At 45.3% G+C, this 21214-nt stretch overlaps 1 protein-coding gene across 3 annotated transcripts in view; it reads right to left on the bottom strand.

Moving 5' to 3' along the window:
• ADAM17 (ADAM metallopeptidase domain 17) overlaps positions 1-20902 on the bottom strand; it is a 58483-nt gene extending 37581 nt beyond the window's left edge. The window contains exons 1-4 of one of the 3 annotated variants that reach the window (XM_021085854.1): positions 20657-20902; positions 7387-7519; positions 3376-3506; positions 1972-2060 (exon numbers count right to left, since the gene is read on the bottom strand). Coding sequence is in view for 1 of the 3 variants with exons in the window: in NM_001099926.1 (NP_001093396.1) it covers positions 1972-2060; positions 3376-3506; positions 7387-7519; positions 20657-20753 (450 nt within the window). In the remaining 2 variants the exon portion in view is untranslated. 3 annotated transcript variants of the gene reach the window in all.

Here is a 21214-nt window from a genome sequence, read left to right as displayed (position 1 = left end):
ACGAATCCGACTAGGAACCATGAGGTTGCGGGTTCGGTCCCTGCCCTTGCTCAGTGGGTTAACGATCCGGCGTTGCCGTGAGCTGTGGTGTAGGCTGCAGACGCGGCTCGGATCCCGCGTTGCTGTGGCTCTGGCGTAGGCCGGTGGCTACAGCTCCGATTCGACCCCTAGCCTGGGAACTTCCATATGCCGCGGGAGCGGCCCAAGAAATGGCAAAAAGACAAAAAAAAAAAAAAAAAAAAGAAAAATGCTTGAAGACAAACTGTACCTATCATATGGCCCTAATTTTATAGGAAAAAAGTTTGGGGGAGTTCCCGTCGTGGCGCAGTGGTTAACGAATCCGACTAGGAACCATGAGGTTGCGGGTTCGATCCCTGCCCTTGCTCAGTGGGTTAACGATCCAGCGTTGCCGGGAGCTGTGGTGTAGGTTGCAGACGCGGCTCGGATCCAGCGTTGCTGTGGCTCTGGCATAGGCCGGTGGCTACAGCTCCGATTCAACCCCTAGCCTGGGAACCTCCATATGCCGCGGGAGCGGCCCAAGAAATAGCAACAATAACAACAACAACAACAACAACAAAGACAAAAGACAAAAAAAAAAAAAAAAAAAAAAAAAAAAAAAAAAAAAAAAAGTTTGTATATAATGTATAGAAAAAAATCTGGAACGACATTCATCCAAACACTAATGGTAGTTTTATCTCCCAGTTAGTGGTAATCTAGTTTCTGAATTTTCCAGGGAGCATGTATTTTTAAAATAAATGTAGTTTTAAAAAATTGATTGAAGGAGTAATTTAAGACTTGGTTGATGTGCCTGTTCTAGAGCAAATGCTCATTTACTTGGTGCTCAATTTCTGCCTCTGGTCTGCTCGACTCCCCAAAACAGTGACATCAGAGCGTCTACCCAATAACAGACCAAGATACACTGCAAGGCCAGAGATGGACATCTCCTTCTTTTTTTTTTTTTGGCTTTTTTTTAGGGCCACATCTGTGGCATGTGGAAGTTCCCAGGCTAGGGGTCGAATCGGAGCTACAGCTGCTGGCCTACACCACAGCTCACAGCAACGCCGGATCCCTAACCCATCAAGCGAGGCCAAGGACAGAACCCAAGTCCTCAAGGATACTAATCAGGTTTGCTACCGCTGCACCACAACAGGACCCCCCAAGATGGACATTTTTTCTTCACCATGATGGGTAGATAAATGACCAATGGCCACGCAGTGCAAACGTCATTACAAGTTACAGTACTCACAGCACTAGCACCCTGTCTTATCCCCAATCAGCACTCGAATATACTTGAAACTTTCATTTGGACCCACCCTAACTAGGGTTTTCCGGCAAGTGCTCTGTTTCAGTGATCTCATCACTACCCAGAGTGTTCTCATTTTCCTACTTCAACCCACAAATCCGTGGCAAATGCTCTGTCTTCTGGACTAGTAGCTGACACCTGGCAATGTGTCTCACACAAATGTGGCCAGTATGGTCTTGGTTTCTTTTGCTAGCATTTCTGTAGAATAGTGACCAGAGCCTCAGTTCCCTCTAGTTTCCTCTTTTAACTTCTCCAACTATGAACTATCCACTTTTCATTAATCTAGCACTTCCAGAAAACAGGCAAAGAAGAGTTCGCCTTCATCTTTGAAAATGTTTATACTTTTAGTAGGAATATTAGAGAAAGATAAAGAAAAAACGAGAGGAAGAAAGTTTTCTTTTCCTCTTATCTACCCCACATGTGACTTTCTCTCTAACAGTACTTAAAAATACAGAGTGCATACCAGGACAGCATCTTAAGATATGTAAAAAAAAAAAAACTTTTTTTTAACTCATCTATTTTCCTGGTTTAAAAAAAAAAAAACCACTTTAAATACAAGGAGAAAAGAAGTAAACAAAATTAAAGACCTTCTTCTTCTTAATGAGAAAAGGCTTTCTAAAAATCAGAGAAATACACTCCTGTAAAAAAAAATTCACATGTAGATTTACCTCTATATTATATTCTGCCCCATCTGTGTTGATTCTTACTGTAATATCATCATCTCCTATGTGGGCGAGAACCCTAGAGTCAGGTTCACCTTAAGAGAAAAAAAAAGTCATCATTAAAAAACATTTAAATCAAAAAATAAACCGTATCCGACTGTTAACAAAAGTCAACCAGGCCCTTCAGGGAGCGGAGGGTCTCCAGGCTCCGCAGAGAGGTACCGCCACGAACCACAGGCCCAGAAACCAGGCGGGCTTGCTCACTCCTCAGGAGGAGCCTCAGCTCTAACCTGAACCAGCCTCTTTCCCTCAGACTTCTTGGGAGAATTGTCTAGAGTGTGCTAAAGAACAGAACAGTACAGCTCTCCTTCTGGGATAACTCGGCCTATTTGGGGGTAAGAACGAACGAAGGGGAGGTATGAGGTACGAGTTGGAATACACAGGTCTGGCTGTACTATTCGGGTAATTTAGTGCCCTTTCTTTTCTTTTTTTCTCTTTTTCCGCCGCAACCACGGCATAGGGAAGTTCCCAGGCCAGGGACTGAATCCCAGCCAGAGCTGCAACCTACACCACAGCTGCAGCAACTCCAGATCCTTAGCCCACTGTGCAGGGCTGGGGATCGAACCAGCACCTCCAAAGAAACAATCCGGATCATTAACCCACTGTGCCACAGCAGGAATTCCCATTTCTCTTTTTTCTTATGGCAGAAAAATTTCCAGAAGTAAACGGCAATTGCCTGATATAGTTTCTTAAATACATAATAGGATCACAGAGTCCATCATTTTGTCTCCTATCTTCCTTGTATACAATCTCATTAAGAGAAGCCTACCATCCTTCCCCAGAGACAAGAGGTTACTAAATTCATGATTTAAGAGGAAATCCATTTTAATATCAAAGTAGTCCATTAGTATGACATGCTGAATCATAGCCATTTCCTCCTGTTTGACTGTTTCTGCTTCCAGACCTAACAAAACTCAAATAAAAGGAGTTCCCGTCGTGGCGCAGTGGTTAACGAATCGGACTAGGAACCATGAGGTTGTGGGTTCGGTCCCTGCCCTTGCTCAGTGGGTTAATGATCCGGCGTTGCGGCGAGCTGTGGTGTAGGTCGCAGACGCGGCTCAGATCCCGCGTTGCTGTGGCTCTGGTGTAGGCCAGTGGCTACAGCTCCGATTCGACCCCTAGCCTGGGAACCTCCATATGCCGCGAAAGCGGCCCAAGAAAAATAGCAAAAAGACAAAAAAAAACAAAACAAAACAAACAAAAAAAAAAACCTCAAATAAAAGAGACAACCAACAGCACTTCTTCCGCACTCCTTTTCCCTCCCCTCAAAAAAGAACATGCAGTCGAGTTCAAGGTAGACAGACACCTAAGCCCCCAGACACAAGGGCAAACAAATAAGCTCCTACTCACCAACCACGTGTCCACTGAAGAAGTCCTGCCACTTGACGGGGTACTCACTTTCATCTTCCCCATCGACCACCACGACTTTGAAATTCTGGGAGAAGCGTTCAGTACTTGATGTCAGGTATAATTTAAAATGCCTAAAGGAAGAATGCAACATACTTCAAGCACATCAAATGGGGGGGGGCTAATTTTCATTTAGTAAAACCTCCTCAAAAAAGAACTTGACAGGAGAGTTGACATTAATGCAGACTATGCAGGTTATAACTACTATTTTACCAAAGTACTTAGAGGGTTATACCTCCAGTGAGGACAGACTAATTTCTTTAGCCGTAAGAACTTGGCAGACCAAAGAAACTAAAACTCAAAGAACTTAGACATTCACCTTTTCTGGAGACGCTGAAAAATTAGAAAACATAACTGGATAGTTTTAAAATTGAAGTCCTGCTTGTCTTAAAAACGAAAAAAAGGAGTTCCCGTGGTGGTGCAGTGGTTAACGAATCCGACTAGGAACCATGAGGTTGCGGGTTCGATCCCTGGCCTTGCTCAGTGGGTTTAGGATCCAGTGTTGCCCTGAGCTATAGTGTAGGTCGCAGACGAGGCTCGGATCCCAAGTTGCTGTGGCTCTGGCAGAGGCCGGCGGCTACAGCTCCGATTGGACCCCTGGCCTGGGAACCTCCATATGTCGTGGGTGTAGCCCTGGAAAAAGGCAAAAAAACCAAAAAAAAAAAAAAAAAAAAAAAAAAACCATACACACACACACGTAAGTAATATTCCATCCTGGTCTACCTCAGGAACTTGGATACAGCGCCCTGTGCTGCACAGCAGGACCTTGCTGTCTATCCATTCCAAATACAATGGTTTGTTATTTATTAACCCCAAACTCCCAGTCCATCCCACTGCCTTCCCACTCCTCCTTGGCAACCACTAAATCCATTCTCCAGGTGAAGACTGATACTACTGAATATAATTTACTGAACACCTAATCAGGGTTAGCTGCTCTTTATGCCGTCTCCACTTCACACAGTGAAGACTAAGGTTTGGAGGCCAATCAACATATACAAGGTGGGAGTTCCCGTGGTGGCCAGGTTCGACCCCCGGCCTCACTCAGTGGGCTAAGGCTCCGGTGTTGCCATGAGCTGTGATGTAGGTTGCAGACGTGGCTCGGATCTGACGGGGCTGTGGCTCTGGCCGGCATCTATAGCTCTGATTCGACCCCCAGCCTGGGAACTGCCACATGTTGCAGGTGAGGCCCTAAAAAGCAAAAAAAAAAAAAAAAAAAAAAAAAAAAAACTACCTGGTACAAGTTCTCAAATATTACTAGATATATTTCCCATTAAATATTAAGATGAAAATTTAAATGACCGATTTCTCTGCTTCCTTACACAGAGAGAAGATAAGCAGATGCTGTTTAACATTTTCTATGCAACACAAGAGAAGCACGTCAGGCTATGGCAGTGTTTAACCCTAGAGTAAGGATTCTCAGCTACCTCAAACCTAACTTCAAAAGAAACCCAAAAACCAAACCCCGAGTTCTGATTTTAAAGGCTTCCCCTCTCTCTTCCTTTGCTCCTATTCATTTCCTGCTACTATATCTTCATTCCTTCACGAAGCTTACCAGCACAGCAGAAATAGCACTAGTTTTGGAGTCAGACTTCTGTTCAAATCCTTTATCTTCCACTTTCTTACTGAGTGACCCCGGGCACCTTACCTAACCTGAGCCTCAATTTGTTTTGCTTTGTTCTTTCGCCTTCAAAAAGGGAATAACAAAAACTTCTACGCAGAGTATGTGAGAAGTAGAGGTAACGTATGTAAAGTGCCTACTGAAGGAAATGATACAAAAGAAACACCTAGTAAATTAGAGCTACTACCACTATCACCACTCTGCTCGAATTTGCTATGTTTGGAAACTAGATATACCGCAACATTTTGACATAAAATCTAACAAAAAGAAATTATTCAAAAATAATCTAAGGATGATGGCAATGACCAGGAAAAATAAGAACAGCAACAGTAAAATTATCTGCATAAAATATCAGCTAACACATGTGATGATGGACTTAAGTTCCTTAAATATACTGAGCACTACAATTCAGTTACCAAAAGGATAAACCCAATAGAAAAATAGTAAATGGATACCAAAAGGCAGATAGACAAATAAAATAAGTGATTGATAAACACATGAAAAGATGGTCAATTCCGTACAAAATGAAAATCAAAACAACTATGAGGTACTATTCCCTTCCAAAAGAGTACGTTAAAGATCTTTAAAACCTTATAATGGCAGGGATAACAGGAAACAGGTAAGCTCATTCACTGCTGCAGAACAGACCGGTCTAATGTCTTCAGGAGGAAACGTGTCCATATCAATACACATGGAGAATGTGTACACCCTTAACCCAGTACAGAAATTCACCTTTTAGGACTGTATCCTAGAAAAACACCTAGACAAGATATATTTATAAAGCTATTCACTGGAGCACTGCTTGTCACAGTAAGAAAAAAAGCACTTTGATTAAACCATATCCATCTGTAGGGTACTAGTGAATAAATTTTTATAGTTTTAAGCAATAGAAATATTTATGAGGCTTTCAAAAATATTTATGAAGCTATGTGTGTGTATCTATGTTATCTTATATATATAGATCTATATGCAAAAAAACTGCATTAAAATCTTTTGAAAGTTGGGAGTTCCCGTTGTGGCTCAGCAGAAACGAACCTAATATCCATGAGGATGTGGGTGAGATTCCTGGCCCTGCTCAGTGGGTTAAGGATCCGGCATTGCCATGAGCTGTGGCCTAGGTCACAGATGAGGCTCGGATCTGGCGTTGCCGTGGCTGTGGTGTAGGCCAGCAATTACAGCTCCGATTCAACCCCTGGGAGCTACCATATGCCCCAGGTGTGGCCCCAAAAAGCAAAAAAAAAAAAAAAACTTGAAAGTTTATATAGGAAACTTGCTAGGTCTGGGAAGTGCAACAGAGTTAGAAGAAGTGAAAACTTTTCATAGCTCTATAATTTGCTTTTTTAAATTAGGTGCATATTCTATATACACACACACACTTTTTCTTTGGCTGCACCTGTGGCATATGGAAGCCCCCAGACCAGGGAGAAAACCCATGCAACAGCAGCGACGCAAACCACTGCGGTGACAATGCCTGAGGACCTTAACCCACTGCACCAAAAAAGAACTCCCAGTGTTTGTTTTTTGATATTAGTAAAGCTCCCTAAAAAGACTTTAGAAAGAGATCTGCAATTATCTAACAGATTTACATTTGCAAAACATAAAATACTCAGCAGAAACAAATCCGACTGGTATCCATGAGGACACAGGTTCAATCCCTGGCTTTGCTCAGTGGGTTAAGGATCCGGCCTTGCCCTGAGCTGTGGTGTAGGTCACAGACGTGGCTCAGATCCTGAGTAGCTGTGGCTGCGGCACAGGCCAGTGGCTACAACTCTGATTTGACCCCTGGCCTGAGAACCTCCATATGCTTCTGGTGCAGCCCTAAAAAAGAAAAAAAAAAAAAAAAAAAACCCACAAAACATAAAATACTAAAATTACTGCCCATCTATCAATTTATGCTATGACAAATGAGCAACTTAATGGGAAAAGGGCACGGAATTCTAGACCCAGTTCACCACTAGGCTGTGCAAATCCTTTCTCTCTAAGCCTCACTGTCTTCATATATAAAATACAGTACCTCGTATAAGGTTGATAGCACTAAAGTAGGAAAATTTAAAGCATTATAATCATTCAATTAATCAAAATTGTTATAATTCCAAAACCACAAATATACCATCATTAATACCTTTGGAATACCTATTTACTTTTTAAAAATTGTCAGCAGTATGAACTTAAGAATAATCAATACACTATTTTAAGAATCATGTCAGATTCTAATTACATTCATTCAAATCTTTAAAATGTAATTTTCTAAGATTTCAGTAGATACTCCTATTTTTCCGTTTTTACCAAACCAAGTCCCCCACTGCGAACACTATTCTACGAATGATTCAAATTACCTGTTCAAGGCTGAAAAAGTTAGTAGTGTCTCTAGGTGTGTTGAGGCCTGCAGATCCCTTTTCCTTACGGAGTGCTGGCGAATGCTGGATAAAGAGAGGATGTCGTAGTCTGAGAGCAGAGAATCAAGCTTTTCTGAAATAAAGATAAAAAGGTTATTAATACCTAAATCAACTGTAATACCATTCACATGAGAATCAGATCACAGACTCTTCCTGATGTAATGCCCCTGGCATGACCTATGAAGGATTCTTACCACACAATCTAATCAAGCTCTAACTTCCAGTTTCCAAGACAAAAAGGGATTAGACGTTGCCAAATAACAACCTCAGGAAGTCATCAGCCACGCCCAGAATGTTCCATTCCTGCAAAACAAATGACCCAATTTCTCCAGGAAACAAATGGCAAGAGAAAAGAAGGAGGGGTGGAGACAGATGAGACTGAAGAGAACAGCAAGTGAGTTCCCGCCAGACACTACAGGCTCAGATCTGGCTGCTGTGCCTGTGGCACAGGCTGACAGCTCCGCTCCAACTGGAACTTCCATATGCCCTGGGTGTGGCCTTAAAAAGCAAAAAACAAAAACAAAACAAACAAAGAAAAGGTACAGCAAGCCAGCCAACGTGTAAGCCTTTTTGGATCCCAGGCCAAACAAATCAAGGTGGAAAAATATCTGTGACAATCAGGGGAATGTGAACGTGAGTCCATGGTCAAACTAGTTACTGATAAGAGTACCACAGTATGCAGTGAACTAGCTTCTAAATTCAAGGCATTTCTTTTCTTTTTTTTTCTTTCTTTTCTTTTTTTTTTTTGCTTTTTAGGGCCAAACCTGGGGCATATGGAGGTTCCCAGGCTAGGGGTCAAATCAGAACTACAGCTGCCGGCCTACGTCACAGCCACAGCTACATGGGATCTGAGCCTCATCTGAGACCTACACCACAGCTCATGGCAACACCGGATCCCTTAATCCACTGAGAGAGGCCAGGGATCGAACCCTCATCCTCATGGATCCTAGTCAGGTTCGCTGAGCCATGACAGGAACTCCTAAATTCAAGGCATTTCTGTTTAGAATTTTTCTTTTTTTTTATTTCGTTCTGTTTAGAATTTCTAAGATCAAAGTTGCCAATCTGATCTGCCCACTGCCTATCTGGACTGTACCAATTCTGTATCAGCTGATACATAATAACAAATAGCAATAAATGTATCTATAGCCTGGGCAAACCAAAACTGAGCAAGCAACCCTTTTAGAGAAATATCACATACTCCAAATGAGCAAAAAAGTAGTGCTGTCCCTACCACTGCTGCCCTCAGCAGACACCACAGAATATTTAATCCACTGGACACCAGGAAGTAGAAGTGGTAAGAACCAACTAATCCCTAGAAAAAAAATAAACATTTAACAGACTGACCTGGCATCCAAGAAAAGCAAAGATGCACTTCCCCAAAGACAGAACAAGCACAAATGAGTTTCTATTTTGCACAGAGTAAGAATAAACACTATAGAGTATATGCTACCCCATAAGTCACTTGTTATCAACAGCAACAGTGCTGTCTCTCCCACAATCAAGAGGATTTGGGGAAGACAATTTTGGTGACTTAAGTCTATACAAAAACTGCCTAAAAATACAATGAGCTGATGCTTTCCTTTTCTCTCAACAAATATCACTGCAGAAGCAATGGTATTCAAAATCATTCCACCGGACTTGGAATGTCCTCAAAATAGAACAGTAGGAGCTTAAAATATAAGTATCCTGCTACTGTGGTTAAACAGGCTCACAAAACCTTTTTTTTTTTTTTTTTTTTTGGTCTTTTTAGGGCCACACCCACAGCATACAGAGGTTCCCAGGCGAGGGGTCTAATGGGAGCTGTTGCTGCCGGCCTACACCACAGCCACAGCAACGACAGATCCAAGCTGCGTCTGTGAACTCCACCACAGCGCAAGGCAATGCGGGATCCTTAACCCACTGAGCGAGGCCAGGGATCAGACCTGCAACCTAGTGGGATTCGCTTCCGCTGTGCCACGACAGAAACTCCCACAAAACCATTTTTAAAAGAAAGAATCCACACAATACTTTTCTCCTTCAATTTTCCCTCAGTGATGCTCAGTAAGTTCTGTATCAATTCATTCATTCACTGCTCTGTGTTAGTCACTGGTCTAAGTACTGAGACAAAGCACTCCATAGGGCAAAGTCCTTGACCAAAGCAGCACGCATCTCATGTAGGAGAGACACACAATGCATAAGAAGATACACATCAGTCCTGCGGACATGAAAACAGGCCAGCAGAGGCAGGCAGTGCGAAGGGCCAATTTACACAGAGTGGTCAAAGAAGGAAAAATGCCTCCCTGTCACATCATATTCGAGCAAACCTGAAGAAATCATGGGGAAGGCACACTGCTATCTGCTTAAAGGAAATCTGTCTCTGCCCCGCCCCCACCCAGGGCAGCACCCTCGCATGTGGAGGTTCCCAGGCTAGGGGTTGAATCGGAGCTTCAGATGCCGGCCTACACCACAGCCACGCCGGATCCAAGCGCATCTGCGACCTACACCACAGCTCATGGCAACGCCAGATCCTTAACCCACTGATCGAGGGCAGGAATCGAACCTGCGTCCTCACAGATGCTAGCCAGATTTGTTTCCACTGAGCCAGACGGGAACTCTGCGATTAAAGGAAACTTAATCAAAGTTCATTCAAGGCTCTACTTCAAGATAAAAATGAAAATGGTAGCAAATTTCACACTTACTATCACCCATTTTCTGTTAAGGAAAATTTCCTTTAATTTTAATTCAAAGGAAAGCTGTTTCAGAAGGCAACAATCTCTTTTATCCCAATGGACGGTTGGTTACTAGTGACCTGGCCTTGCAAATTATAATGCTTAGAGGCACCAATGAAAAATCTTCAAGAAGCTTTCCATTTATTGAACATTTTGAGTGTTTTGTTTTCTCCAAGACACAAGACTGGGTGTTTTATGTCACCTCCACGAACATCCTTGGTCTTATCACCATTTTACAGATGAAGAAACAGACCCTGGGAGAGTAACATCACAAAGCCAATGTGGCACAGTACTAGGATTTGAACTTGGGCCGGTTTGGCTGAAAACCCCAAAACTGATGTTGACTTTTGAAACTGCTTAAAAATAGCCTAGCTCTTCCTGGACCCTCTACTTCGTGGCCTTCTACTTTTTGACATGTCAATCAAACATGACCTTGCCTCCCTCTGAATTCTGAAGCTGTTTACACCTTCTGGCATCTCTGAGTTATATTTGTCTTATCTCACAAAGAGGTTGTAAAATGGCCAAAAGTAAGCTTCGTTTTAAAAACCAGTCTTACCTCACAACACCCAGCACAGAACCCTGCACAAAACAGCACACAAATTCTCAATGTTGAGATGCTGATACAATCCTGGAGCTCTTCAACTTCCGAGATACAGGTTGGTACACGGACTCAGTTTCATTCAAGATCATAATCACTCCTACTGACTGAGAAACTTAACCTCAATACTGTAGTTTCATTGTCAATGACACACGTCAGCTGTCTTCAGAGGGTGACTGCCCACAACCAGCATCATCAGCATCCCCTGTGAACTTTCTCCTCTCAGTCCCTCCACGATCAGAAATTCCCTGGGTTTAACTTGGCTTCCAGGTGATGCTGATGGGAACTCAAGTCTGAAAACCACTGAACTGAGCTAAAATAAGGAACTGGCTCAACGTGAAGAAAAAGGCTGTGCACAAAGATGTTTGCTGCTCAGCCTTGCATTAATTTTAAGAACAAAAAGTGGAAACAAAGTAAATTAATACCTAGGAGACATAAGTTGTAGCACTTCCAAATGACAAAAAACAAAAACAAACCAAAAAACCCCTGCAATCATTTAAAACACTATTTAACAAAAGGTTTTCAGAACATGAGAAAATACTTTAATGTTATATTAAATACACAAAGGTAGATTTAAAAAACTATTCATACTACATGATCCTAACTATGTATTTAAAAATAGGCCTAGAAAAAAAAAAGAGCAAGGTTATCTTTAGGTATTTTTCTATAATAAATACTTAAAAGTGGCTTGCTAAAGCACTTTAAAATACTGAATGTTTCAATGGTAACTTACCCTCTTTTAATAACTAGCTTTCTCAAACTGGTCATCCTGGAGAGATTACACACAAAATGCCTTCTCCTTGTCCAACAATCTGAGCTCCTGCTCTTGCAAGTGACCTCTCAGATGCTCGGTATTTCACTGCCCTGTACTTCCAAAATTCCAACCATTGGTAATCCAATTTTCTATAGCTTTTTCAACAGAACTTTTTTCGTATATGGATATTTCCCCCATATCCATGTACGAAAAAAACTCAAAAAAACTTTAAGAATAAACCACTTAACTTCTTACGGTAGAGTTTATGACAGTTAATACTAGACAATGCTACAAAACCCATGTTTCTTATTAGCTCAGGGCAAGGTCATATTCTCTTTGTTTAGCAACTCCCAATGGCTGCCCAACACTCTAGAATGAGACCACTCTCCTTGCTTTCTACAAGCTGCTCCAGCCATCTCCCTAAACAAATGAACTTTTCCTCATCTCACCTGGCCAAAAACACAAATTAGAAAACGGACGTGGCGTTCCAGTCATGGTAGAGCGGAAAGGAATCTGACTAGCATCCAGGAGGATGCAGGTTCGATCCCTGGCCTCGCTCAGTGAATTGAGGATCTGGTGTTGCCATGAGCTGTGGTGCAGGTCGCAGCCGAGGTTTGGATCCTACGTTGCTGTGGTGTAGGCCGACAGCTGCAGCTCTGATTTGACCCGTAGCCTGGGAACTTCCATATGCCACAGGTGGGGACCAAAAAAAAAAATAATAATAATACAGAAGTCCCTGTGGTGTCCCAGTGGTAACAAATCCAACGAGTATCCATGACATTGCGGGTTTGATCCCTGGCCCAGACCAGTGGGATAAGGATCCAGCATTGCTGTGAGCTGTGCTGTAGGTCGACAGCTGCAGTTATGAGTCAACCCCTAGCCTGGAAACTTCCATATATGTTGCTGGTGTGGCCCTAAAAAAAGAAACAAAGAAATACATGGAGTTCCCCTTGTGGCTCAGCGGTAACGAACCCAACTGGTACCCATGAGGATGCGGGTTTGATCCCTGGCCTCGCTCAGTGAATTAATAAAGATCCTGTGTTGCCGTGTAGGTCACAGTCGCAGCTGGGATCTGGCGCTGCTTTGGCTGTGGTGTAGGCCAGCAGCTGGAGCTCCCATTCTACCCCTAGACTGGGAACCTCCATAGGCCACAGGTGCAGCGAAAGAAAAGAAGAAAGAAAAGAAAGTACAGAATATAATACACTCAAAAGAATGAAAGTAACTCAGGGAGGCAGGAGGGCACAAGAGCACAGAGACTGTGAAAAGGTGTGAGGCTGGAGAGGCAGGCAGAGGTCTGGTCATAAAGGGCCAGGGAACTAAATTCAGGATTCTGGACTTTGGACAGTAGCCACAGCTATAAATTAGGGATTTCATCACGACTGTGAAACTAAGCCCCACCTCAAGCTGAGTTCCCCTGCCAAATTTATGATGAACCACTCCATCCAAAACTTACTCTTTCTTGTCCTGCTCCTATTGCCTCAGGACAGAAGAGGATCAAAGAAAAGGGGGGACTGAAACAGAGGGCCCTGCGGCGCGCTCCTGGCATGAAAGCCTGTGTCCCCTGCTTCTCGCTTGGAGAAAAAAGCTTTCGTCTCCTAGGTCCTCCCTGAGTTCCAAGGAGCAGATTCAAGCAATTACTGATGCGAGCAGTGAGGAAAGGCAGAAACGAAGGAAAAGCAGTCAAGAGACAAGAGTTCAGGGATAAACAGTCCTAGCTCCTCCCCCAGGGATGCACAGAACAACGGGACACAATCTTCGAGCTGCCCCACAGGAACTAAGACCCCCACCCCCAGGTGGAGGAGAGTGACTACACGCTGACCACAAGCAGGCGGCCCCCGGACTGGCTGGACCCAGGAGGTTGATGTTGACTCCGACACCACCCTGTTTCCTTACCACCAATCAACGGGAGGAGAGTCACCCCAAATGCTGCTTTAAAAACCTTACACCCGGGAGTTCCCTTCGTGGCTCAGCAGCAGCCAACCCGACTAGGATCCATGAGGATGCAGGTTCATTCCCTGGCCTCCCACAGTGGGTTGGGGATCCGGTGTTGCTGTGAGCTGTTGTGTAGGTTGGAAACGTGGTTCAGATCCTGCATTGCTGTGGCTGTGGTGTAGGCCGTCAGTTGTAGCTCTGACTCAACCCCCAGTCCGGGAACTTCCTTATGCCGCAGGTGTGGCCCTAAAAAGCAAAAAAAAAAAAAAAAAAAAAAAAGCAAAACACAAAAAGCCCAAAAAACAAAAAACATCTTACACCCTGGCCAGCCAGGAAGATGGATCCGAGACAGGCCTATATCGCCCATCTTCTCCACCTGCAGTCTCCCAATCAATAAACCTCTCTCTGTTCCCAACTCAGACATCAACGTGGGTTCGACAACAAAGGCAGAATGCAGAGCGGGCTAGAGGAGACAAAAGCAGCATCTGGGACATGAGCTAGTAGGCTGCAGAGCAATCCAGGCGGAGATCCCTAAAAGACACCCAAGTTTCTGGCCTGGATACCTGGGTAGACAGTGGTATCAAATCGCCTGAGATAAAAACAAACAACAACAACAAAAAATACCCCCAACTAGGAGCAGGTCTGGGAGCGGGATTTGTTAAAAGAGAAAAACCACAGGCCCACTTTTGCTGAAGCACCTGATACCAAACCTAGGTTTAATACCTAACCCAAGTGTAGTTTCCACCTTCATCAGAAAAGTAGTCTTAACCCATCAGTTTGGAACTGTCTGGTCAGCACCAATGAGGTCATCAGCCACATGGGGCTCCCCCATCCCCTGGGGAAGAAGAGGTCTTCCATAGGACAAAACCCTTCCTTCCCGGTTCCCTTGGCCCCAGAAAGACGATGGCCTGGCCCAAAACAATCCTTCCCTCTCTTTGCTGATGGCTCCCTTGCCCCGCCCCTTCTTCCCATAAAAACGTTCCATTTGGTTCCCTCAGAGGGCCTTTCTAGCTGCTAGATGGGAAGCTGCCCAATTCATAAATTGCCCGATAATGCTGATTAGGTTTTCAAACTTACTTGGTTAAATTTTTTTTTATAACAGGTTGCTATAAAGGGCCCAGTGGGTACTAGAAGATTCTGAAGTTCTATACTCTGTTCCTTACCTACAGTTTGCAATCCTCCATTTACATAGAACTTTTTTGCATTAGGTCATCATATCTTTGCAGTTACATCACTGATAAATCATACAGTGATTTTAGGCAGGAAAAAGGTAAATCTGTTATTCTAGGATTTTTAAAATCAACATCAGTGGTATCCAGCAACTGATACTTTGTTCCTTCTTTATGTTCTCAAAGAATAAATAGAAAGTTGGACCTTCAGGCCTGCAGCAAACCAGCTTTTGGATATAGATATGGAGTTGCCTATAGACTCGATAAACCTTCCGCTTCACCCTTCTCTCGTACCTCAACTGTCCTGCCTCCAGGATAAGCTTTTATGGCCACTGCCTTGGGTACAACGACATAAAGGATACCCTTATTTCATTCATCAAGCCCAGAGTCAAGTTTTTAAGAGAAAACTGATTTTTTTTGGTCTTTTTAGGGCCACACCTGTGGCATACGCAAGTTCCCAGGCTAGGGGTTGAATCAGAGCCGTAGCCATCAGCTACCACAGCAACGCCAAGATCCAAGCCGCACCTGTGACCTACACCGCAACTTGGGGCAACGGCGGATCCTTAACCCACTGAGCAGAGTTCAGGGATCTAACCTGCATCCTCGTGGATACTAGGCAGGTTCTTAACCCAGTGAGCCACAATGGGAACTCTAAGATAAAACTGATTTTTAAATAATGAAGTGTTGTATGAGAAGAGTCTGGGAACGTCTGGGAACTTTTCACTTAATTTCTCTTATTTTTGCAATAAATTGCATCTTCCTGGAATACCACTCGCAAGTGTCTCATGCCAAACCCCTGAATCCCTATGGCTCTCTGCTCACTCTCCACGCCTCTACTTGCAGAGTACAAAGAGTTCCCCCAAAACTGCTGTCAGAAGTGGAAAAGATAAAGCCACAGCTGCTGTCAAGTGTTTATTCTGCTTGTGCAGAAGACACCTGAGACTTGTCTGCTCTTCAACACTCCCCAAAATACACAGGACAAGGGAGAGACCTGGCCAGGTCATTCTGCAACATGACCCTGAGGCGTGGGTGACTTCCTCTTTGGGACCAAGGAAGAGATGAGAAAAAGAGAACAGTGCTGTCAGCTAGGCAGCGGACCCCAGAGCCTGGGAACCAATGGCTTACTTTATGGGTTTATACCAGTTAGGGAGGCTGGAGGATGAGCCGCCTCAAATAATTCCTCATCGAGAGCACTTCACCTAGGCTGGGACTAATCCTGGGCCACGACTCTCAACCAAACCAGTCACATGGAAACAGGAGCCAAAATGAAAGCGAGCACAGCCCAAGGGACCCTCTGAAGACCCATAAGGCTCTGTAGCTGAAATGGATGTAAATTCAGGTTAAGCAATGAGATTACTTCCACAATTTCTAGTCCTGCTGCCTATTCCTAGATTAAACCTTGTCTCCTACACACAGGCTTCCAATCAAACAGAGAAGTAATTCTGGCCGTGTTATGTCTGAAGTGCCTGTGAACACTGAGCTGGAAAGACAGTGGGCAGTCGGAGCTTCGGAGAACACGTCTAGGTCAGAGATGCACATCCAGTGGTCATCAGAACAGTCAAATGGGAGTTCCCGTCGTGGCGCAGTGGTTAACGAATCCGACTAGGAACCATGAGGTTGCGGGTTTGGTCCCTGCCCTTGCTCAGTGGGTTAACCATCCAGCGTTGCCGTGAGCTGTGGTGTAGGTTGCAGACACGGCTCGGATCCCGCGTTGCTGTGGCTCTGGCGCAGGCCGGTGGCTACAGCTCCGATTGGACCCCTAGCCTGGGAACCTCCATATGCCGCGGGAGCGGCCCAAGAAATAGCAACAACAACAACAGACAAAAGACAAAAGACAAAAAAAAAAAAAAAAAAAAAAAAAAAAAGAACAGTCAAATGGTAAGTGAAACCATGGAGGCAGATGCCTTGTCGGAGCCAACAACTCTGATTAAAGGGGAAACAAAGGAGGGGTGTGGGGAGGAAGAGCGCCGTCTCCTGGGTTCCTTTTAGGGTACATGGAAAAGCACTTCATTCACTCCCTGCCTCAGTGAGGCCTTTTCCCATCCCTCCCGCCCGCACGATCTTTCTCTCCCCTCATATTATACTTCCCACTGAAACCACTATCTCTCACAAACGCAAAATGGAGAAGGATCCAAAATTCAACCACACTTGGCCTTGAAGGACACCTACACTTAATGTTCTGGAAAACCCCGTGAAAGCCAAATGGAATTCTCCAGTTTCCCCACCAGGGCTGTCTGCGTAACTCTTATCTTCATTCTATTCTAGAAATATAGTTTATCTCTTTGACTAGCACAAAGCAGAGTTAGGGAGGTCCCGTCGTGGCGCAGCAGAAATGAATCCAACTAGGAACCATGAGGTGTCGGGTTCGATCCCTGGCCTTGCTCAGTGGGTCAAGGATCCAGCATTGCCGTGGGCTGTGGTCAAGGATCCAGCATTGCCGTGGGCTGTGGTGGAGGTGGCAGACGCGGCTCAGATCTGGCGTTGCTGTGGCTGTGATGTAGGCCGGCGGCTACAGCTCCGACTCAACCTTTAGCCTGGGAACCTCCATATGCCTCGGGTGCGGCCCTAAAAAGGACAAAAGACAAAAAAAAAAAAAAAAAAAGCAGAGTTACATTAAATTTCTCTTAAAGCAGTTAGGGTGTGTGTTTCAGTTTCAAGGGAATGCAGCCAGTAAGCAAAATTACCATCAAAAGAGGAAGTCAGATGTCAAAATCTTGAGAGAAATGATGCCGTCAATATGAGAAACAGGCCCTGCACTGGGGAGACGCCCCACCCCATATACTTTTGCATTTCAGAATATATGTTTCAGATCCCGACTTCCATCCCTCATCTGTGACCTATATTTTTTCCTTCCACCCACTACATCCTCTTATTAAGAGTAACACAAAGAGAAAACTCTTTTGAAATCAAAGGGAGACTTATATACCCCAGCTGCAACTTCAAGATATCATCATGAGTAAGCTCACATGACTCATAACTTTCCTAAATTATGCAATTCATAACAGCTCAGCTGAAATCATCTCGGTGACCTACGGCGTCCTCCAAAAGCCGGGACTCTGTTACACATTTTTGTCCTTCGGAAAATGTCGTATCCCTAATTGATATTTAGCACTGCGTTTATGGTAACACTCATGGATAAGTAGGCTAATAAACAACCATGCTCTTTAAGTATGAAATTATTCATTAGCCTTGACCAATTCAATCTAAATGGTAGGGTTACCGTAAGCAACAAAAAAAGTCACTCTTCAAAAAAGAAAAAATACCCACAGGGCATACATTTGTCACTAACTGTATGAACTTGACAACTCACTATGCCTTTCTAAGACACATCTTTCTGCCCCCTTCATTTAATAAAAACGAGACACAGGAGTTCCCGTCATGGCGCAGTGGTTAACGAATCCGACTAGGAACCATAAGGTTGCGGGTTCGATCCCTGGCCCTGCTCAGTGGGTTAACGATCCGGCGTTGCCATGAGCTGTGGTGTAGGTTGCACACACGGCTCGGATCCTGCGTTGCTGTGGCTCTGGCGTAGGCCGGTGGCTACAGCTCCGATTGGACCCCTAGCCTGGGAACCTCCATATGCCGCAGGAGCGGCCCAAGAAATAGCAAAAAAAAAGACAAAAAAAAAAAAAGAGAGAGACACAATCTCCACGGTTCATTTCAATTCTAACAGTTGCTAAGTGCCTCTATCGAGAGTGTCCTTATTTCGAGTCTGGGCTCATCACCTCCTTCCCCAGTTAGGTCAACCCTGCTTGATGATAACGTGATAACTCCCACAATGTGTTCTATCACTCACCTTCATATTGTTCTAGAATTGCCTGTTCATATATCTCTATCCTGCCATGCCAAAAGGTGTGGGTGTGTGTGTGGGTGTGTGTGTGTGTGTGTGTGTCTGCACCCAAAGCATGTGGAAGTTCCTGGGCCAGAAATCAAACCTGCGCTGCAGTTGTCTGATCTTCATATTTCCAATAACACTTGCATACAGTACGTGTTCTTCAAACATCTAGACCACGCATTTTTCTGGCACCAGTGGTCCGCACTTTGCAAATAAAAACACATGATAAAAATAGAAAAATCCCTTACGATCTGTGAATGCTGCTGAGAATTAATCTAAAAGTGAGGTTTTCTTTGCGATTCCTAGGATTCATGCTACTTATTTCTCCACTACTGAACATGAGAATAAAAGTGAAACAGCTGTGTTAGAGTGGTAAAAATATAACTTTAATACCTCGAAATACATGTTAGCTTATTTATTTATTTATTGCTTTTTAGGGCTGCACTAGTGGCATATGGTTCCCAGGCCAGGGATTGAACTGGAGCTGTAGCTGCCAGCCTACGCCACAGCCACGGCAATGTGGGATCCGAGCCTCAATTTCAACCTACACCACAGCTCACAGCAATGCCGGATCCTTAACCCACTGAGCGAGGCCAGGGATCAAACCTGCAACCTCATGGATCCTTGTCAAGATTTGCTTGTGGAGTTCCCGTCGTGGCGCAGTGGTTGACGAATCCGACTAGGAACCATGAGGTTGCGGGTTCAATCCATGCCCTTGCTCAGTGGGTTAATGATCTGGCGTTGCCGTGAGCTGTGGTGTAGGTTGCAGACGTGGCTCGGATCCCGAGTTGCTGTGGCTCTGGCATAGGCCGGTGGCTACAGCTCCGATTCGACCCCTAGTCTGGGAACCACCATGTGCTGCGGGAGCAGCCCAAGAAATAGCAAAAAGACCAAAAAAAAAAAAAAAAAAAGATTTGCTTCTGCTGGGCCACGACAGTAACTCCATGTTTGTTCATTTTATTAACATTTATCCTTATCACATGGCTCTTACCCTATTCCTCCATCATGACCATCCCTAACTCCCCATTTTTTTCAATTTGTATTAACGTATCACATCTCAGCACTTCCTACCAGGTTCTCCCCAGCCTGTCATTAGACTAATCACCTGTAATCCATTTCAATTTAAGGTGACTGACAAAGCAGTTGTTCAGGTGAGAGCGTAGCCATCATTAACACCCTCAGTCAATTATAAGGAAGTTCCGGGTAAAATAATGCAAGTTTTATTAGCCATAAAGAAAATCCACACAAAGTCTCCATCTGCCCGATACTATACATGCAATCACGGTAGGGTTTGGGGACCAAAACCACCATGAAAAATCACTGAGGCTCTAACTTCTCACACTGGGAAAATATACTGGTTCATACTTTATTACCAGTTAATTAAACTCTCTCACATGCCAACTTTTTTTTAACTGATAAAGAACCCAGTCACTACACCTTGACACAAATTAACTGCCAGCAATTTACACATCTCTTAATGTTAGTCCATCCTTAATCCAAGCTCTTTAGAAAATCTAAATCACCTACTTTCTAGGCTCAATCAAATTGGTGATTCCTGATAATCTGTTTAAAATGGCAAGGCAGGCATTCACAGCAGCAGCATTACCAGTTGGCCCGGTAAATTTAAGCGCCCCCACCCCAGCACCTCCAATAAGCTCCAATTTAAATAACTAAATACACGCTTATGGTGTTCGCAAAACGAAACTCTTGAGCGCTCCAGTCACTGCCTTCCAACCAGATTACTAAGTACCCCCTACAGCAGAAAATCGAGTTCGCTCCTTTTAGAGCCAGGAAGAGCTGCGGAGCTTCCTCTCCTCCTCCAGAATCCCGCCTTTGGTAGGAACACAATATAGGTTTGTTCCTCAGGAGGGCAGGGATCTGGACCGCATCCTCCTCTCCAAACGCGAGCCACCATCACTCCCGCCTCACCTCTTCCCAAACACAGACTCAGGGGACAGACCCCTCCCAGGCCCCGAGTCCCCCTCGGAGGCCCCCTCCAGGATCCCTCCCCCGTTCAGGGAGACGAGCCCATCTCCCTTCTTTCCCCGAAGTCCGAGAGCCACACCCCCTTCCCACGCTGAAAACCTCGGGACGCGCACAGCCGTCCACACCCCGCCCCCAAACACCTGACAGATCCCGCTTCCCTGCTCTTTCCCGAAAGCTGCGCTCCCCAAGCACCCGGTGCCGGCCCAAGCCAACTCCCAGGGTCTTTACCGAGTCGCTGAGGGGAGCCGAAGCCCGGCTCGTCCGGCGGTCGCGGCGCCAGCACGATAGGAACCAAGCTGGTCAGGAAGAGCGCACACTGCCTCATGTTCCCGGCCCGGCAACCGGCTCCACCTCTCCGAGCAGCCTTCGCCTGACTGGGGCTCAGGACGCTGCTCACATTGGGGGACAACGGGATCCGCCTGGCCTGTCCCCTCAAGCCTCTCACTCCTCCCGCGCCGCCTACCGGAAGACTCTGGAGCCTGACTCTAGGCCCCCCGGAAGCGCAGGCAGCGGAGCAGGGCCTGGCTCAGCCCGCTTCCGCCCGCCGCCAACGCCCGCCCCGCCCACCGCCGGAAGCCGGGCGCCGCGCGGCATGCTGGGAGGGCCTCGCTCGCCCCGCCCCGCGCAGGCGCGCTGCCATCTCACCGCCCCTCTGCCCGCCCCCTTCAGCCCCGCGAGGGCTCCGTGAGCTGCCCGCGGCGTCCTGACTCGACCCCGTGGAGCCTCGCCTCTGTCCCCGGGTGACCGCCGCGAGGGAGGCGGGAGCTCGCGAGTAGGCCCTCAGAG

Source organism: Sus scrofa, chromosome 3 (genome assembly GCF_000003025.6).
Source record: "Sus scrofa isolate TJ Tabasco breed Duroc chromosome 3, Sscrofa11.1, whole genome shotgun sequence".
Taxonomy (NCBI): domain Eukaryota; kingdom Metazoa; phylum Chordata; class Mammalia; order Artiodactyla; family Suidae; genus Sus; species Sus scrofa.
This window is presented reverse-complemented; position numbering and strand designations above follow the sequence as displayed.